At 38.1% G+C, this 13,348-nt stretch overlaps 1 protein-coding gene across 9 annotated transcripts in view; it reads right to left on the bottom strand.

Moving 5' to 3' along the window:
- GRIA4 (glutamate ionotropic receptor AMPA type subunit 4) overlaps nucleotides 1-13,348 on the bottom strand; it is a 213,909-nt gene that overhangs the window by 133,484 nt on the left and 67,077 nt on the right. For all 9 annotated transcript variants that reach the window (XR_011902624.1, XM_072326689.1, XM_072326690.1 and 6 more), the window contains exon 3: nucleotides 6,065-6,304. Coding sequence is in view for 8 of the 9 variants with exons in the window: in XM_072326689.1 (XP_072182790.1) it covers nucleotides 6,065-6,304 (240 nt within the window). In the remaining variant the exon portion in view is untranslated. The remainder of the gene's footprint in view (nucleotides 1-6,064; nucleotides 6,305-13,348) is intronic.

The raw sequence follows: 13,348 nt of genomic DNA on the forward strand, positions 1-13,348 counted from the left end.
GAATGTTTTATGAAGGCTATGTATATAATTGAATAGCAATAATATATTGTGGAAAGTTGCTCCTTAGTAAAATATTAAGCTATCTTTTCAGTGCCCCTAGCATTGTGGAGAAACCATTCCCAGTTTCCTGGAGAAATAGTGAAAATTACATAAATATAAATCCTGAGGGGACCTAAGAGATCGCCAGAAACAGGATGTAGTAAAGCAGATCACTGCTGTAGATATTTTCTAATCTCTTCACTAAAACCTCCAGTGGTAAGAATGCCAAGAATCTTCTCAAATTACTACAGTGCTTATCTAACCACACCAATACATTTTTCCTATTGAAATCCTAAATATGCCTCCCTACAAAATAATTCTTGTTAATGCCTCAATCTCAGGTGGTACAAAGACCTGGTCTTTGCTTCTCAACAGACTCCACCTACAACAATCTCATTTCTTTAAGCTTTTTGTTTTTTTCTTCTCACAAGTTATGATTTTATTTTTTTTCATAGTCCCCTCCTCTGGACTCATGAAATTTATGTATGTGGTCACCAGTGCAACTTCAGTAACAGATGCCTGATCCTTGTGCCACGTTCATAGGGAATGTCTTTGACATAGCTGTGAACACTACTTAGTACTTTCAAATAGCAAGGAAAAAGGTGTGAAACACTACTGCCACCATTATGCCTTCTACATGTCTTATCCTCCAGAGCTTGTGTAGCTTAGAGAAGGCTCCGGGAGACCTCATGGTGGCCTTCCAGTACTTGAAGGAGACATATAAACAGGAGTGGGGAACGGCTGTTTATGTGGGTAGATAGTGATAAGACAAGGGGAAATGGTTTTAAACTGACACAGATTTAGGTTAGATATTTGGAGAAAGTTTTTCACTCAGAGGGCGGTGAAGCAGTGGAACAGGTTGACCAAGGAGGTTGTGGATGCCCCATCCCTGGAGGCATTCAAGAACAGGCTGGATGTGGCTCTGGGCAGCCTGCTCTGGGGGTTGGTGACCCTGCACATAGTTGAAACTGGATGATCATGACCAAATCCAAAATCTATCTCAAAGTAAGATGGAGAGCTATATATTTCTTATATCTTTCTTTGTCTTCTCCAGACATCTGAGATCTCACCTATCTTCTGCAAGTGCTTGAAGATAAACACTTACATTTTGCTGTTCTAAGTGCTTTGGATGAATTTGAACATGTCATTAGAACTTCTGAAACCCTACTGCCGCATTCAGATTTTCATAAAATGCAATCGTTCCAACTTTAAAGGAGTTGCTATAAAGACAGTGTGCAGTAATCTGGGGAAATTAAATTCATGTTGTGCACAGTGAGCTGATTTTTCTCACCTGCAACCATGACTGAGTTGGTTTAATGAAAAGTGTATAATTAAAAGGAGCAAAGCAAAAAAACAAACAACAACAACAACAAAAAAAAACACCACCACCACCACCACCAACAAAAAAAAACAAAAACACAACAAAAAGCCATCACCCCTACCAACAAAAACAACAAAGTACCTAAAAAGGTTCATGGGCAATGGCTAATTTCTTGATGAGAATAATAACTATTTTACAGTCTCTCTGTAGCCACCTGCTAGGCCAGCTGGTGGCTCCAGCTCCTGCTATCACTCTTTAGTCACAGTCAGAGGCTGACAATTCTTGCTGGGAAAAAGAGTTAGATTTGAGTGGCTGATTTTCTTTGGTGGAAGCCCTTCCAGCCTACTGGCTTCTGTCTTCCTCACTGTCCTGTGCAGCACTGCAGCTCTCTGGGCTCCAGCCCTAGCAACCTGATCTGGGCAATGCCGATAGTGCTACCAGCAACTGATAACATTCCAGCTCTTGGAAAGGCCATGTACAGCACAGACAAGGAACATGAGCTTGCACAGGACTCTTAAACTGCTTCTCACATTTCACCCTAACTTCTCCAGACTTCTTCTTGTGGTTTTAGGCTCCAGCTTTTTGCTTTCTGGTGCTAGAAATTACTGTTATCAACCATCAAAACTCCTCAGGAACTGCTGCGCCAAGTCAAAACTCCCCTGCTAATTTTCAGATGCAAATCTTATGATTGTTTGCCTCTTTTTGAAAGAAATGCCTCTCAGTTGCAATGAAAAGATGCATAACTCCAGTGTTCCACTGGTCTGCCCGTTTGGCCCCTTCATTTCTCTCCCCTTACAGCTGGCATCAAATAACAACTGAGCACTTTGCCTCCATAGAAACTCCCTGTCTTCTCAAGGAGGCATGAATTTCAATTTACACCATTCTTGTTATGCTTTGTCATGCTTTGTCAGCTGAGATACAGCTAAGTGTTCTTCAGCCTGCTCTTTCCCTGTTCTGTACATTTTTTCCAGCACTTTGCTGTTAATATTACCTGCAGTTAACATTAATTGTATTGTGCACTGGGTCATAATTAAACCCTTTAATGGGACGAGGGCAGGAGAAAGGAGGATGTACTGAAACCAAAGGGTCCATGAGTCTTTAACCTCACTTCTTATTTGCCTACCTTCCCTGCTAAGTGACAAGTTGCATATTCCTTCATCAGACCCGATGTCTTTTGCAAAACCTGTTTTCCTTTTCTGTAACATCCCTTGTTATTTACAATTCATTTTGTAGCATTGCCATTCTTTGTACTATCTACACTTAGTCACAGGACAATGATTTTTCAGACTGCAAGTCTGGCACAATATCAGGAAAGGAGCTTTAACATACTGGCTCGAGCTACCACCTCACTGGAGTTTGTGAGTGCCAAGACTACTCTGTGGAATAAACCCAAAAGCAGTGTGTGACAGTGACAGAGAGCTGCAGTGACAGTGCATTCCAGTAGCAAAAAGGCTGGAGTTCTATAAGGAGCTGAGGGTTTGCCCAGAGATTAACAGAGTGATACAACAGAGAAATCTACCTTGGTCATGGGAGTCAATTGTTCTCCCTCTAAGAACTGAGCTGCATGCAACAAAAGAGAGGCAAGTAGGATGGAAAGGCTGGTAAAGCATATCTGGAAAGAACATTGATGAATGCCGCCTTCTTCATAAAATCCAACTGTGTCTGTCTGGAACGTACACTCATCATTAACCTTTCTGCATAAGATATTATTTATACCTTTCTGGTTAAGCTGCGAAGAGAAACTTGCAGGTTCAATGTAAAAAAGAAGACAACAGTTGTTCCCATCCCTGCAGTTTGGTTGGATAGAGATGCTTGGAGAGACAGGGATATGTCTGGAATGGAGAGGAAAGCTCTTTGGCAAAAATATGGACATGACTAAGTTCTGGTCTCACAGAAACACTATTGTGATTCAAGAGCAATGACTTTTGTTTATGATTACACTAAACTAAAAGATGATATTTACTTTTTTTTTTTTTTTTTTTTTTTTTTTTTTTTTTTTTCATATCATATCTGAGCTCCATGTTCAAAATTGTATTGTAGAGTGGTAGTGAAAATTATTGTATCTTTACAGTTATCCTAATACTTAAAGGCACATCACATCTTACCTCCTCCTGCATTAAGTGGAGACACATGACATATTCAAATGTTGGGGGAAAAGCCCATCTCTGCATACATCTGGCAAACATCTTCTTTTTATCAGAGACACACTGATGAGCTTGGAATTGCTGAGTTTAGTGCCATAAGAACTGTTTATTGACCACACTGTTACAGATGATATTCTGAAATTGCCCTTGGTGTGATATTACATGCTTAAAAATTATTCCTCAATCTAATTAAGCATGTGAATTTAGATAAGAAAGGTGACTTCTGGTTTTGCACTTTTCATAACAACTTGTTGAGCTTGTAGGATCACACCTGTAATTGTGTTCTTGTTTACTTGATCCCCATTACGATATCTCAGATAAGAACACTTTTAAATCCATTATTTTTTCTCTTTTCTTATACTTATCTGACATGTTCAAGAATGTGGAATCATTGCTCCAGGCAACTTGAAAAATAAGCTATAACACTGTTCACTTAAAATTAAGGGACAGATTGTTTATAGGGGTACAAAAGCAAGGGAAAGCCATTAAACAGCACAGAAAGTAGAGTGGAGTGGAGATTCTGTGGCTAAATTCTGTAATCTGTAGTAGTTCCACAAGCAGCCTTGGTTGTTGATGACATCAGGAGAATGTGATGTGCTGACTCTAAGAGGAACAGTGCTGGGATGAAGACTTGGTGGTGCCAAGGCACTGATAAAACCACCTGCTACCTCAGGCCAAAAGTCTGTCACTTTTATTTTACAAAATGTCATTTTGTGAATTTTGGTCATTATATACTCATTATAATGCTAAAATGCACCTCCATCTCAAAAGTTACACATCTTCAAGGTGCAACAACAAGGTGCATTAAGGGACTTTTGGATTTTTTAACCTGTACCTTTAAAAGTGAAATGAGAGAATTTTACACTAATCAGAAGAAAGGTATACATGACCAGTCACTCAAGCTCCACCTGCAGACTAAGAAATAGTATAAAAATGGCTTAAGACAGGGAAAGATTAGGGAAGATACCATCTCAAACGAGTTTGTAGAACACCTGCATGCATCTATCATCTGTTGACATGCCAAACCTTTCTTCCTGCCCACAGGGATACCCTTTAGTATGGTTCACACACTTGGTTATGCTGAGTGCTTCTCTGGGAACTGCAGTAATCACTGTAAAGTTAGTTTTATACTTTAGTGTGCTTCTGGACAGGCTGTATTACTGTGAGCTCTTTGCACATGCTTTGTATTGTTTTAGATTAAACTCACACTTTGCAGACTTGTGAAAGAAACTGGAGTTACCATGCCAAACTGGGCATCACTCAATATGTCCTCTAACACAACAGCTTCCCAAACATTCCCTTACTGGACCATCAAGCATTTTAAAAATAGTAATAATAATAAAAACAAACAAACAAAAAAGCAACAGAAAAACATACAAACAAAACCAACAGATTAGTTAAAAAGATAAACAAACAAACAAAAAACAAACAACACCAGCAATTATGGAAGAATGCAAGACCTTTTTATTTTAGTACACTACTCTTTTTTTTTTTTTTTCTTTTCCTTTCTTTTTTTTTTTTTTTTAATTTAAATTCAGAAATTTATGCAGTGCTAAAAACACACTACAGACTCACTAAAATTTAGTGATTGTATATACCAGAAAATTGACTTCTATGGCCATAATGAAATAATCGAACAGATTTAGTAAGGTCACTATGACTTCCTATTTCTACTGCAGAATAATGACTCTGGAATAAAGCCACTTCAGTTCAGAATAGTCTGTCCACATGGGCAGCTACATTGAAATGGCTGTAGTAAAATAATTGATTGACTACAGCCATGCATCACTTTTCTCCTGAAAGTAAGCCATCAACATAAAAATCTTGCCTCTTTCCCAGAAGCTCAGCCATGTTGACTAAATCCCCTTCCATACGCCAAGGCAAAATGCTTTGCCACCAGAATGAACACAGAACATGGAGAATGTGAGATTTTACTTCTCAGTTTGGTGGTAAGTGACAAGATACAGTGATGCACTTATAGTTTTTTACCACTGAAAACTCTGAGATGCTCTGCAGTGTGGAATCAAGAATGTGAATAAAAAGTGTAGGCTTTTGTAATGCATTATAAATCTTATAAAAGTACGGTTGATAACAGAAAAAAACTCCAGATGAAAGAAGGAGTGCATGGAGAAGGCTGCTGCCATGCCCTCTCTGCATCACCCTTCATTTCTCCACTGCAGCCTAAGGGTCATGCCCTCCATGAGCCTGTTCTGATCTCTCAAAGCATGAGAGGCTTACTTCCATCTCAGCTCACACTGGTGCATGTATAGCCAAGAAGTGGTCAGCCCTCTCCACTCCTTGCTACTGCTGTCACTTATAAAGTGATTTGCTAAGTGATCTGAACCATACAATTCTGCATACCGAACTGTGCCTTTATTTCACTAATATTAATTAAAATGTTTCCTTCAGTGCTTCCTTCAGTGACAGAGCTGCCAAGAGAACGGTATTTAAAACTGAAGATCTTTTAAATTTGACTCCCCAAGCTCTCAATACCATACAAAAATGCACAGTTCCTGCAAAAGTCAATTGAACTAATATAATAAAAGTGGTTACAACTCACCTCGATCTGTGTCATACAGGAAGACAAAGCGGTTCCATTCGTAGTGATCCAGCAAGCTCAGGAGGGCTCCCCGCAGTGATGGCCGCAGCTGCAGCACAAACTGACTCTCACCCTCGGTGGGGAAACTTGGTGTGATGAGGGAGATGTGCAAGGCGCTGCAGAATGAGGTCAAGGTATGTACTGATCTCTTATCATAAAGTCCAAAAATGGCAAAAACTCCTCTAGAATATTGGGAGCAGACTGGAAGAAAAAAATAAAGAGTTCATTTAGTGACAAAAACTGTAAATACATACTTACTCCAACATCCCTAATTTCATAATTTGAAGATTTCCATTTCTGCCTGTATAAATTCAGTATTTATGTGTGTTTCATTCTGGAAACCAAGAAATACAGTACTGCTCTGAAAGTAATGCTTCCTATATTATGGTGTTGGTCCACAGCATCAGAAGCAGATGGTGCTGGTATGTCAGTAGAGTCTGAACTTTCCCACTAGTGTTCGATTACATTTTGTTGCTGTGTGATAGATCTATCACAGAAGAGCAGTCTAACAAAACAGCATCTTATGTGGAAGCATGGATGAAGCAAAGGTGTGTGCCTAAACCCCTCAGTGAGGAAAAAATGGCATCCGCTGACATGACTGATGCTTGCTAAATGGTTACAGAGACCAAACTGTGGATGTGAGCACAGTGAGGTGATGGGTAGTGCGTTTCAGCAGCGGTGACAGCGATGTGAAAGGAAACCCACATTCCAGATGGCCATGTACAGCTTTCACAGCACAGAATTAAAGTCTCTCAATCAGTTTAACCACACCAATCAGTGGATTACAACCAAGGATCTGTGTATGTAGCTGAATATCCACTTCAATCTGTTGGAAACAATTGTCGTAATGTTGGAATATTGCACAGTTTGTGCCAGGTGTGTCCCACAAAAGCTCACACAGGAACAGAAAAAACACTGTATGCAAGTTTGTCAATGCCCACTGAAGCAATATGAGTCTGAAGGTGACAATTTCCTGAGTCACATCATTACCAGTGATGAGATGTGGTATCACCACTATGAGCTGGAGTCAAAATAGCAGTGCATGGAATGGTGACATGAACTCCTCACTGAACAAAAAGTTCAAGACACAGAGATGTGCTCTGTCTTTTGAGATAGGACAGTGATTCTTCGGGATTTCCTGGAACTCGGATAATACATCAGTTCTAATCACCACATTGCAAAGCTGACTAAACTGAAGTCTCAAACTTCCATAGTCAGGTCAGAAAGAAGTGCATCCTTCTCTTGCAACATCATAATGCCAGGCCCCTGACCAGTCTGAATACCATGGAGTAGGATGCCAATCTTGACTGGATTGTCCTGCCACAGCCACTGTATAGACCGTATCTGTTGCCTTCTGACTTCCATCTGCAGACCTATAAAAAATGGACTGCGTGGGCAAAATGATGCCGTCATAGCAGCTGTGAAACAGTAGTTCATCTCTGCTGCTGTGGAATTTTATAAGTGCAGCATGTAGGCTCTTGTTCATTGCAGACAAAAATGCATAGATGATGGTGGCAATTATGTTGAAAGATAATGTTTTGTAGCTTCAGATTTGCTTTATCACATAGTGCTACTGTGCTTTCTGTATCTGTTGCAGATTTCATGGAAATAAATAAGAAGCATTACTTTTGGAGCAGCCTTCATAAATATCAAAACAACATTTTGTCACTCTTAGAATATATTCATAGAACATGACATTATCTATATTTTCTGTGTGTGTGTGTGTGTGTTGTCTCTGTTTTTAATTCTAAAATAAAATAGAAACTAAATAATATGGTTCTGCATGCCAGTGGAAAGTCAACATATGCTGTTTTAGTCATAGCTCTATACATTATCAGGGTTTGATCACTGACATTATTTTATGCAGAAAAATGTTCACATTTCAGAATATGAAAAATATCACAAAAATGTCATCAATCTCATGAATAAAATCTGGATATTTTAATCACAGCAGTGTAGAAAGTTCACTCATTTTTAAGCTTGGATCCCCTCACTCTGCATTGAGACTATTACAGACAGAAAAAAATAGCAAACTACTTCATGAACCATCTTTTTTACTTTAAGAGACCAATTGATGAAAAATGTAAGTCATTCCAACCAACTTGTTGCCCCAAACCTTTTATTTCTACTCTTTGTCAACCTCAAAACCAAAAAACAAATGGCCTTAATACATATTCTGAACTTTGATTTGCTCTTGGGATCATTTTAGACATAAAGAAAGATTTCTATTGATTTCAGCTGACTGCATAAGGGCTTACTGATGTATGCACATAGAAACAGATATCAGGATATTTTCTTGAGTAAGTACAGCCTTTCTAGCAACTAATAAGGTCCCAAATTAAAACATACTATTTTATTACTTTTTTTTTCTTGAAGTATAGAACAGCACACTAGAAACACTGTGTGATAATTATCAGTTAGCTACTCCACTGTCAAGGAAAATTAAGAAAAGAACAGCCAGTGTGTCATCACAGTTATGTATTTCTTATGTTATCCTGTTACAGATCCTCCTCTCTCCTGTCAGCCCAGGCAGCCCCTATGTGCACACAGAACAAGGGAAAACAGAAGATATGCCCTTTTAACTAGGTGACATCTATGAAGTTTTCCTCTATTCCAGCTTGGTGGTCATAGTTACCCAGACAGATCAGCACAGTCAGGGTACCAACATACACTCTTAGCAGACAGGTTTATTCAAATCATTTCAGCTTTAATTGTTTCATACTATAGCATGAAGAGTGAAAATAAAACTTGTGCAGTTTTTTCCTTAGATTTCAGTGATTTATGTGAAGCCAGAACTGGAACAACTCACTGGAGGGCAGTTCTGGGATTTTATGTATTGCCCCTGTCATGGTTTTGTGCCCCACTGTTTCAGCCCTAATCTAAAGATTTTCACAGTCAGAATATACATAAATACTTTTAATGGTTAAAAAGCTTTCTTCCTTCTTCAAAGTTCTCCTTCAATATGATAATACACAGCTCTTATAAAGCTGTTAGTGTTTGCTTTGCTGGACCACGCAGCACACGTTCTCCTAAAACCATCAAATGACTGTCTCTCCATTTCCCTAATCATCCCAAAAAGTGCTGTTCTGCACTTTCTCAATTTCTTCTCTGTCTGTCTTGAACACAGATGAACAACCTGCTCAGAATTTCAATTGAAGGCTTTCTGCTTCTTTTCTGCATTACTTCCCCTTCTCTACTGTAAAACACTTCTGCTGACATACCCTAAGATCACATTGCTTTTTATTTTTTTATTTATTTATTTTTTTAAAATGTGCTTCTCAGCAATGGCTGACAATCACATCAGGATCAAAATTCTGTTCTTTTGTCTTCCTGGGTCATTTTCAAAAGATGAGTTTCTGCTTAGTGCACAGTATGTTTATTAGTCACCGATGTACAACTTTTCCATTATGTCACATCTATTGCTGCACTCCTCAGAATTATATACTTCCAGTTGTTTTCTTAGTCTACTCTGAACTTTCTACAGATGTCTGTGTCTGCCTCACCAGCAAATTCCATCAGTGTACTGTGACTTTTTAACCCCGTGTCTGTTATAAAAGCAGTCACTTGGTGCCTTCCTGACATTGGTTATGCTTCTCCAGCCTGGTACAATCTTTTCTGTTAGCGTTTGTTGCCACTGTACTCTTAATTCCACACCTACCTTGTAATTCTCCTCTTTGAGTCTATTTATTTCCATATATAATCTTCTCTAGGAGCATGCGTATTTTACTTTAGTCTCTTGGTAATAGAAAGGTATTGATTAGTCCCATACTTTCAATCCTGTTAACTTCTGGTTGCATTTTAACCCATTTTAAGTCTAGAACTATATTTTAAAATTTTGTTTCCATAAAAATTTGTCTTATTACCTCACAGACTATTGATGCTAACTGCTGCATGGCTGACAGGTTCTATGTCTATTTTAAAAGTAAGTACTATACTTCCTACTCACTGATCATATGTAGCACGATGTATTTAACAGCTCTACTAAGAAACATTTTATTGCATGTGCCTCTCAGTAAACCAGTCCTTCATGAAAAAAGGGGTAATTTCCTGATTCCCATTATCCATTGGACCTCCTCTTTCAAGGTCAACATCCTTGTCAACTGAAAATCAGTGTGAACTACATATTGGTTTTAATCTATATCCAGATTTTCATGATTTTTCATTCCATCATCAAAGTATACCAGTTTCATTTATTTTCCTGTATCTTCCCTTTGTATTTATAGATCTAAATGACCTTTTACAGTTCTATCAGCATCCTTTGCAAGTCTCAGTTCTCACTGGCAGCACTAATGTAGACTCAGATTTATGCAAAAAAACAAAAACAAAACCACCTCTTTACCTCCTGATTTCTTACTGATAAAGATTTTTAAAACATTTGTTTCTTATGTTTTTCTTGAACAATCATACATTTCATTCTAGAGTCACATCCTGCAAGTTACTTTCCTCTGCAAAAGGATTCCTCCAGCTTCTACGACTCTTTCTGTAAAGCAATGCCAGGACCCCCATTCACAAGTACAGTCCAATTGATATTATCAACTGAAAGAGCTGAATCTACAACTTGTGCACGAGTGCTAGTTAATAAATGTATTTTTGCTTTAGAGAAAAACTTTAATAAGTTAATAAGGTCTTGAATTGCCTTAATTCTTTCCAGTTTCATGCAGGCAAAGTACTTTTGCTCCATACAGTAGGATTTTACACGATGAAAAATTCAAGAAATCAGAATCAAGCTGTGAAATGGTCCCGGAAAAAATAAAAGACAGAAAAAAAGTCTTAGAAATGTCATTGAACATGATATTAACCTTTTCACTAAAAATGACAGAAGAATAACTCTTTGTGTTTTCTAAGCAAATTGTCTTTGCCACAGCCTACATTCCAAATGCAATAAAACATTACCTGACTATCATTAAAATCCTGAAATAACAAATCCAAGAAAGCTTAAACTGTTATACTTCAGATCAAGACTGCCAAGCTACTGAATAATATTCTTCTTTGCTCCTTGATAAGAAGGAATGCTAAAATGAAGAAAATTATTAGAATTTTTTCTTACTCAGTACAATACCCACAGAAAGAAAAAATACCTATGACACTATGGGGGTTAGGCTTAAACATATGCAGAGATGCTGCAATGCTCCGGAATCAATTTTACAGTAATCAGCAGCAACCACAAAAATCAGCAAAGCCACGAGAATTTGCATTCTGCCTCACTACTCAAAAAATGCCTCTAGGCAAACATGACTACCTGAATTTCCCAATTCTTTGTTTCTCTTATGATTCTAAAAGCATTTTATTTATTATAAATTGATACAAACTCTGAAACAACATGAATGAATTGGGCTGCTGATTTTATACTAAATTATGTTCTTGCATTAAGAAAAACTCTGAGCACTGAGAGCACTTTAATGTGGTACCTTCATCAATAAAATCATTAATATGAGATGATGGATAGAATTAGAGAACAGAAGACACTGGGCATATTAATCATAGAACCATAGAATCATAGAATCACCAAGGTTGGAAAAGACCTACAAGATCATCCAATACAACTGTTCACCTATTACCAATAGCTCCCACTAAACCATGTCCCTCAGCACAACATCCAGTTGTTCCTTCAACACCTTCAGGGTCAGTGACTCCACCACGTCCCTTGGCAGTCCATTCCAGTGACTCACCACCCTTTCTGAGAAGTAACATTTCCTAATATCCAGCTTGAATCTCCCCTGACATAACTTGAAACCATTCCCTCTAGTCCTATCTCTAGTGACACGAGAGAAGAGGCCGACCCCCATCTCACTACAGCCTCTCTTCAGGAAGTTATAGAGAACAATAAAGTCTCCCCTGAACCTCCTCTTAAAGTGGGCATATTAAAAACTTTATAGATGTATTTGGACTGGTTTACTGTTATCTTAAGAACAGTCCTGCTTAGAAAAGGATATATCTAAATACTGCTATCCAAATAAGGGGAAAATGGAAGAGTTTCTTATAAATTGTGTTTTCTTTGTCCAGTGAAATAAATACCTCTCATAACCATGATGATTTGAATTTTGTAGACCTCTCACAATCTGATTTTGCCCTTTCAATACAAATATCTTCAGGCAAAAATATGCATCTTCCTCTACACTTCCTCTACCTTCAGGAAGCACACATCATACTTTGATACTACCATGCCTAAAGCATTCTATCTGGAAATAATATTACACTGTTACTGTAACAGAAATCCATTTAATGCTCTATAGTTTAATAGAGTATTAATGATTGAGGTGAACAAAAAGAGACTAGATCTTTCTGGTTTAAAAAAAAAAAAAAAAGCACAAACTGAATTACAAACTCTATCCTCAAATATTTATTTACCTTCAGTGCTTATTGTCATACAATATAGTTGAATAATTATAAGGCATATATACGGACTGGAAGGAGCAGTCCTTGAGAGCAGCCCTGCAGAGAAGGACTTGAGGGTTCTGATGGATGAAAAACTTAATGTGGGCTAGCAGTGTGCTCTTGCAGCTCGGAAAGCAAATGGTATCCTGGGCTCCAACTGGAGAGGGGTGGCCAGTTTTGCAGCTTGATAATCCTTGAAGTCCCTTCCAACCCAGGCCTTTATGTGATCCTGTGATTCTGTGAAGTCCAGTATGTCAGGCATTAAACCTCTAAAACTAAATTCATACTCCAGGTCAAATCATCTCACACTCGTGTGTGGAGCCAGAGTCAGACTCAACAGTTTCTGTGGGTCCCTTCCAACTCATGATATTTTGTGATTCCCATCTTTCAGTTCCCAGAATTTTAACTGCCTGGTCTATTTCAGACTATCAGCAGTTGACGGAAAGACCAGCCTCCTTATAGATGTTTGAAAAAAGATTAACAGAGTAGTCTGACTTTCTCACCTGTGGCCTCTGGGTGAGACTCAATATAAATAATTATTATTAATAAATATTAATAAATAACTAATGGACCTGTACTTTGTAATTCTGTAGTAAATTCCACAACCCAAAGCAACAGACCACATAAGCACTTGTCCTAGAGGTTAATATATTTAGTTTCATAAATAGAACTAAACACATAGTAAAGAGCATGCAGGAGTACTTATCTGGAAATCAGCAGGTGGATCCTTAAAACTTGAGTCACATAAAAGTCATGAGTTTCCTTTATATTTTAACCCATAGCAGTGGGTTTCTACCAATATCTGTAAGTGGCTTGCCAGCTTATTAAAAAATGCTCCCCTAGTAACAATGAAAATTTTAGTTTACTATT

This window comes from Excalfactoria chinensis, chromosome 1, assembly GCF_039878825.1.
Source record: "Excalfactoria chinensis isolate bCotChi1 chromosome 1, bCotChi1.hap2, whole genome shotgun sequence".
Lineage (NCBI taxonomy): Eukaryota > Metazoa > Chordata > Aves > Galliformes > Phasianidae > Excalfactoria > Excalfactoria chinensis.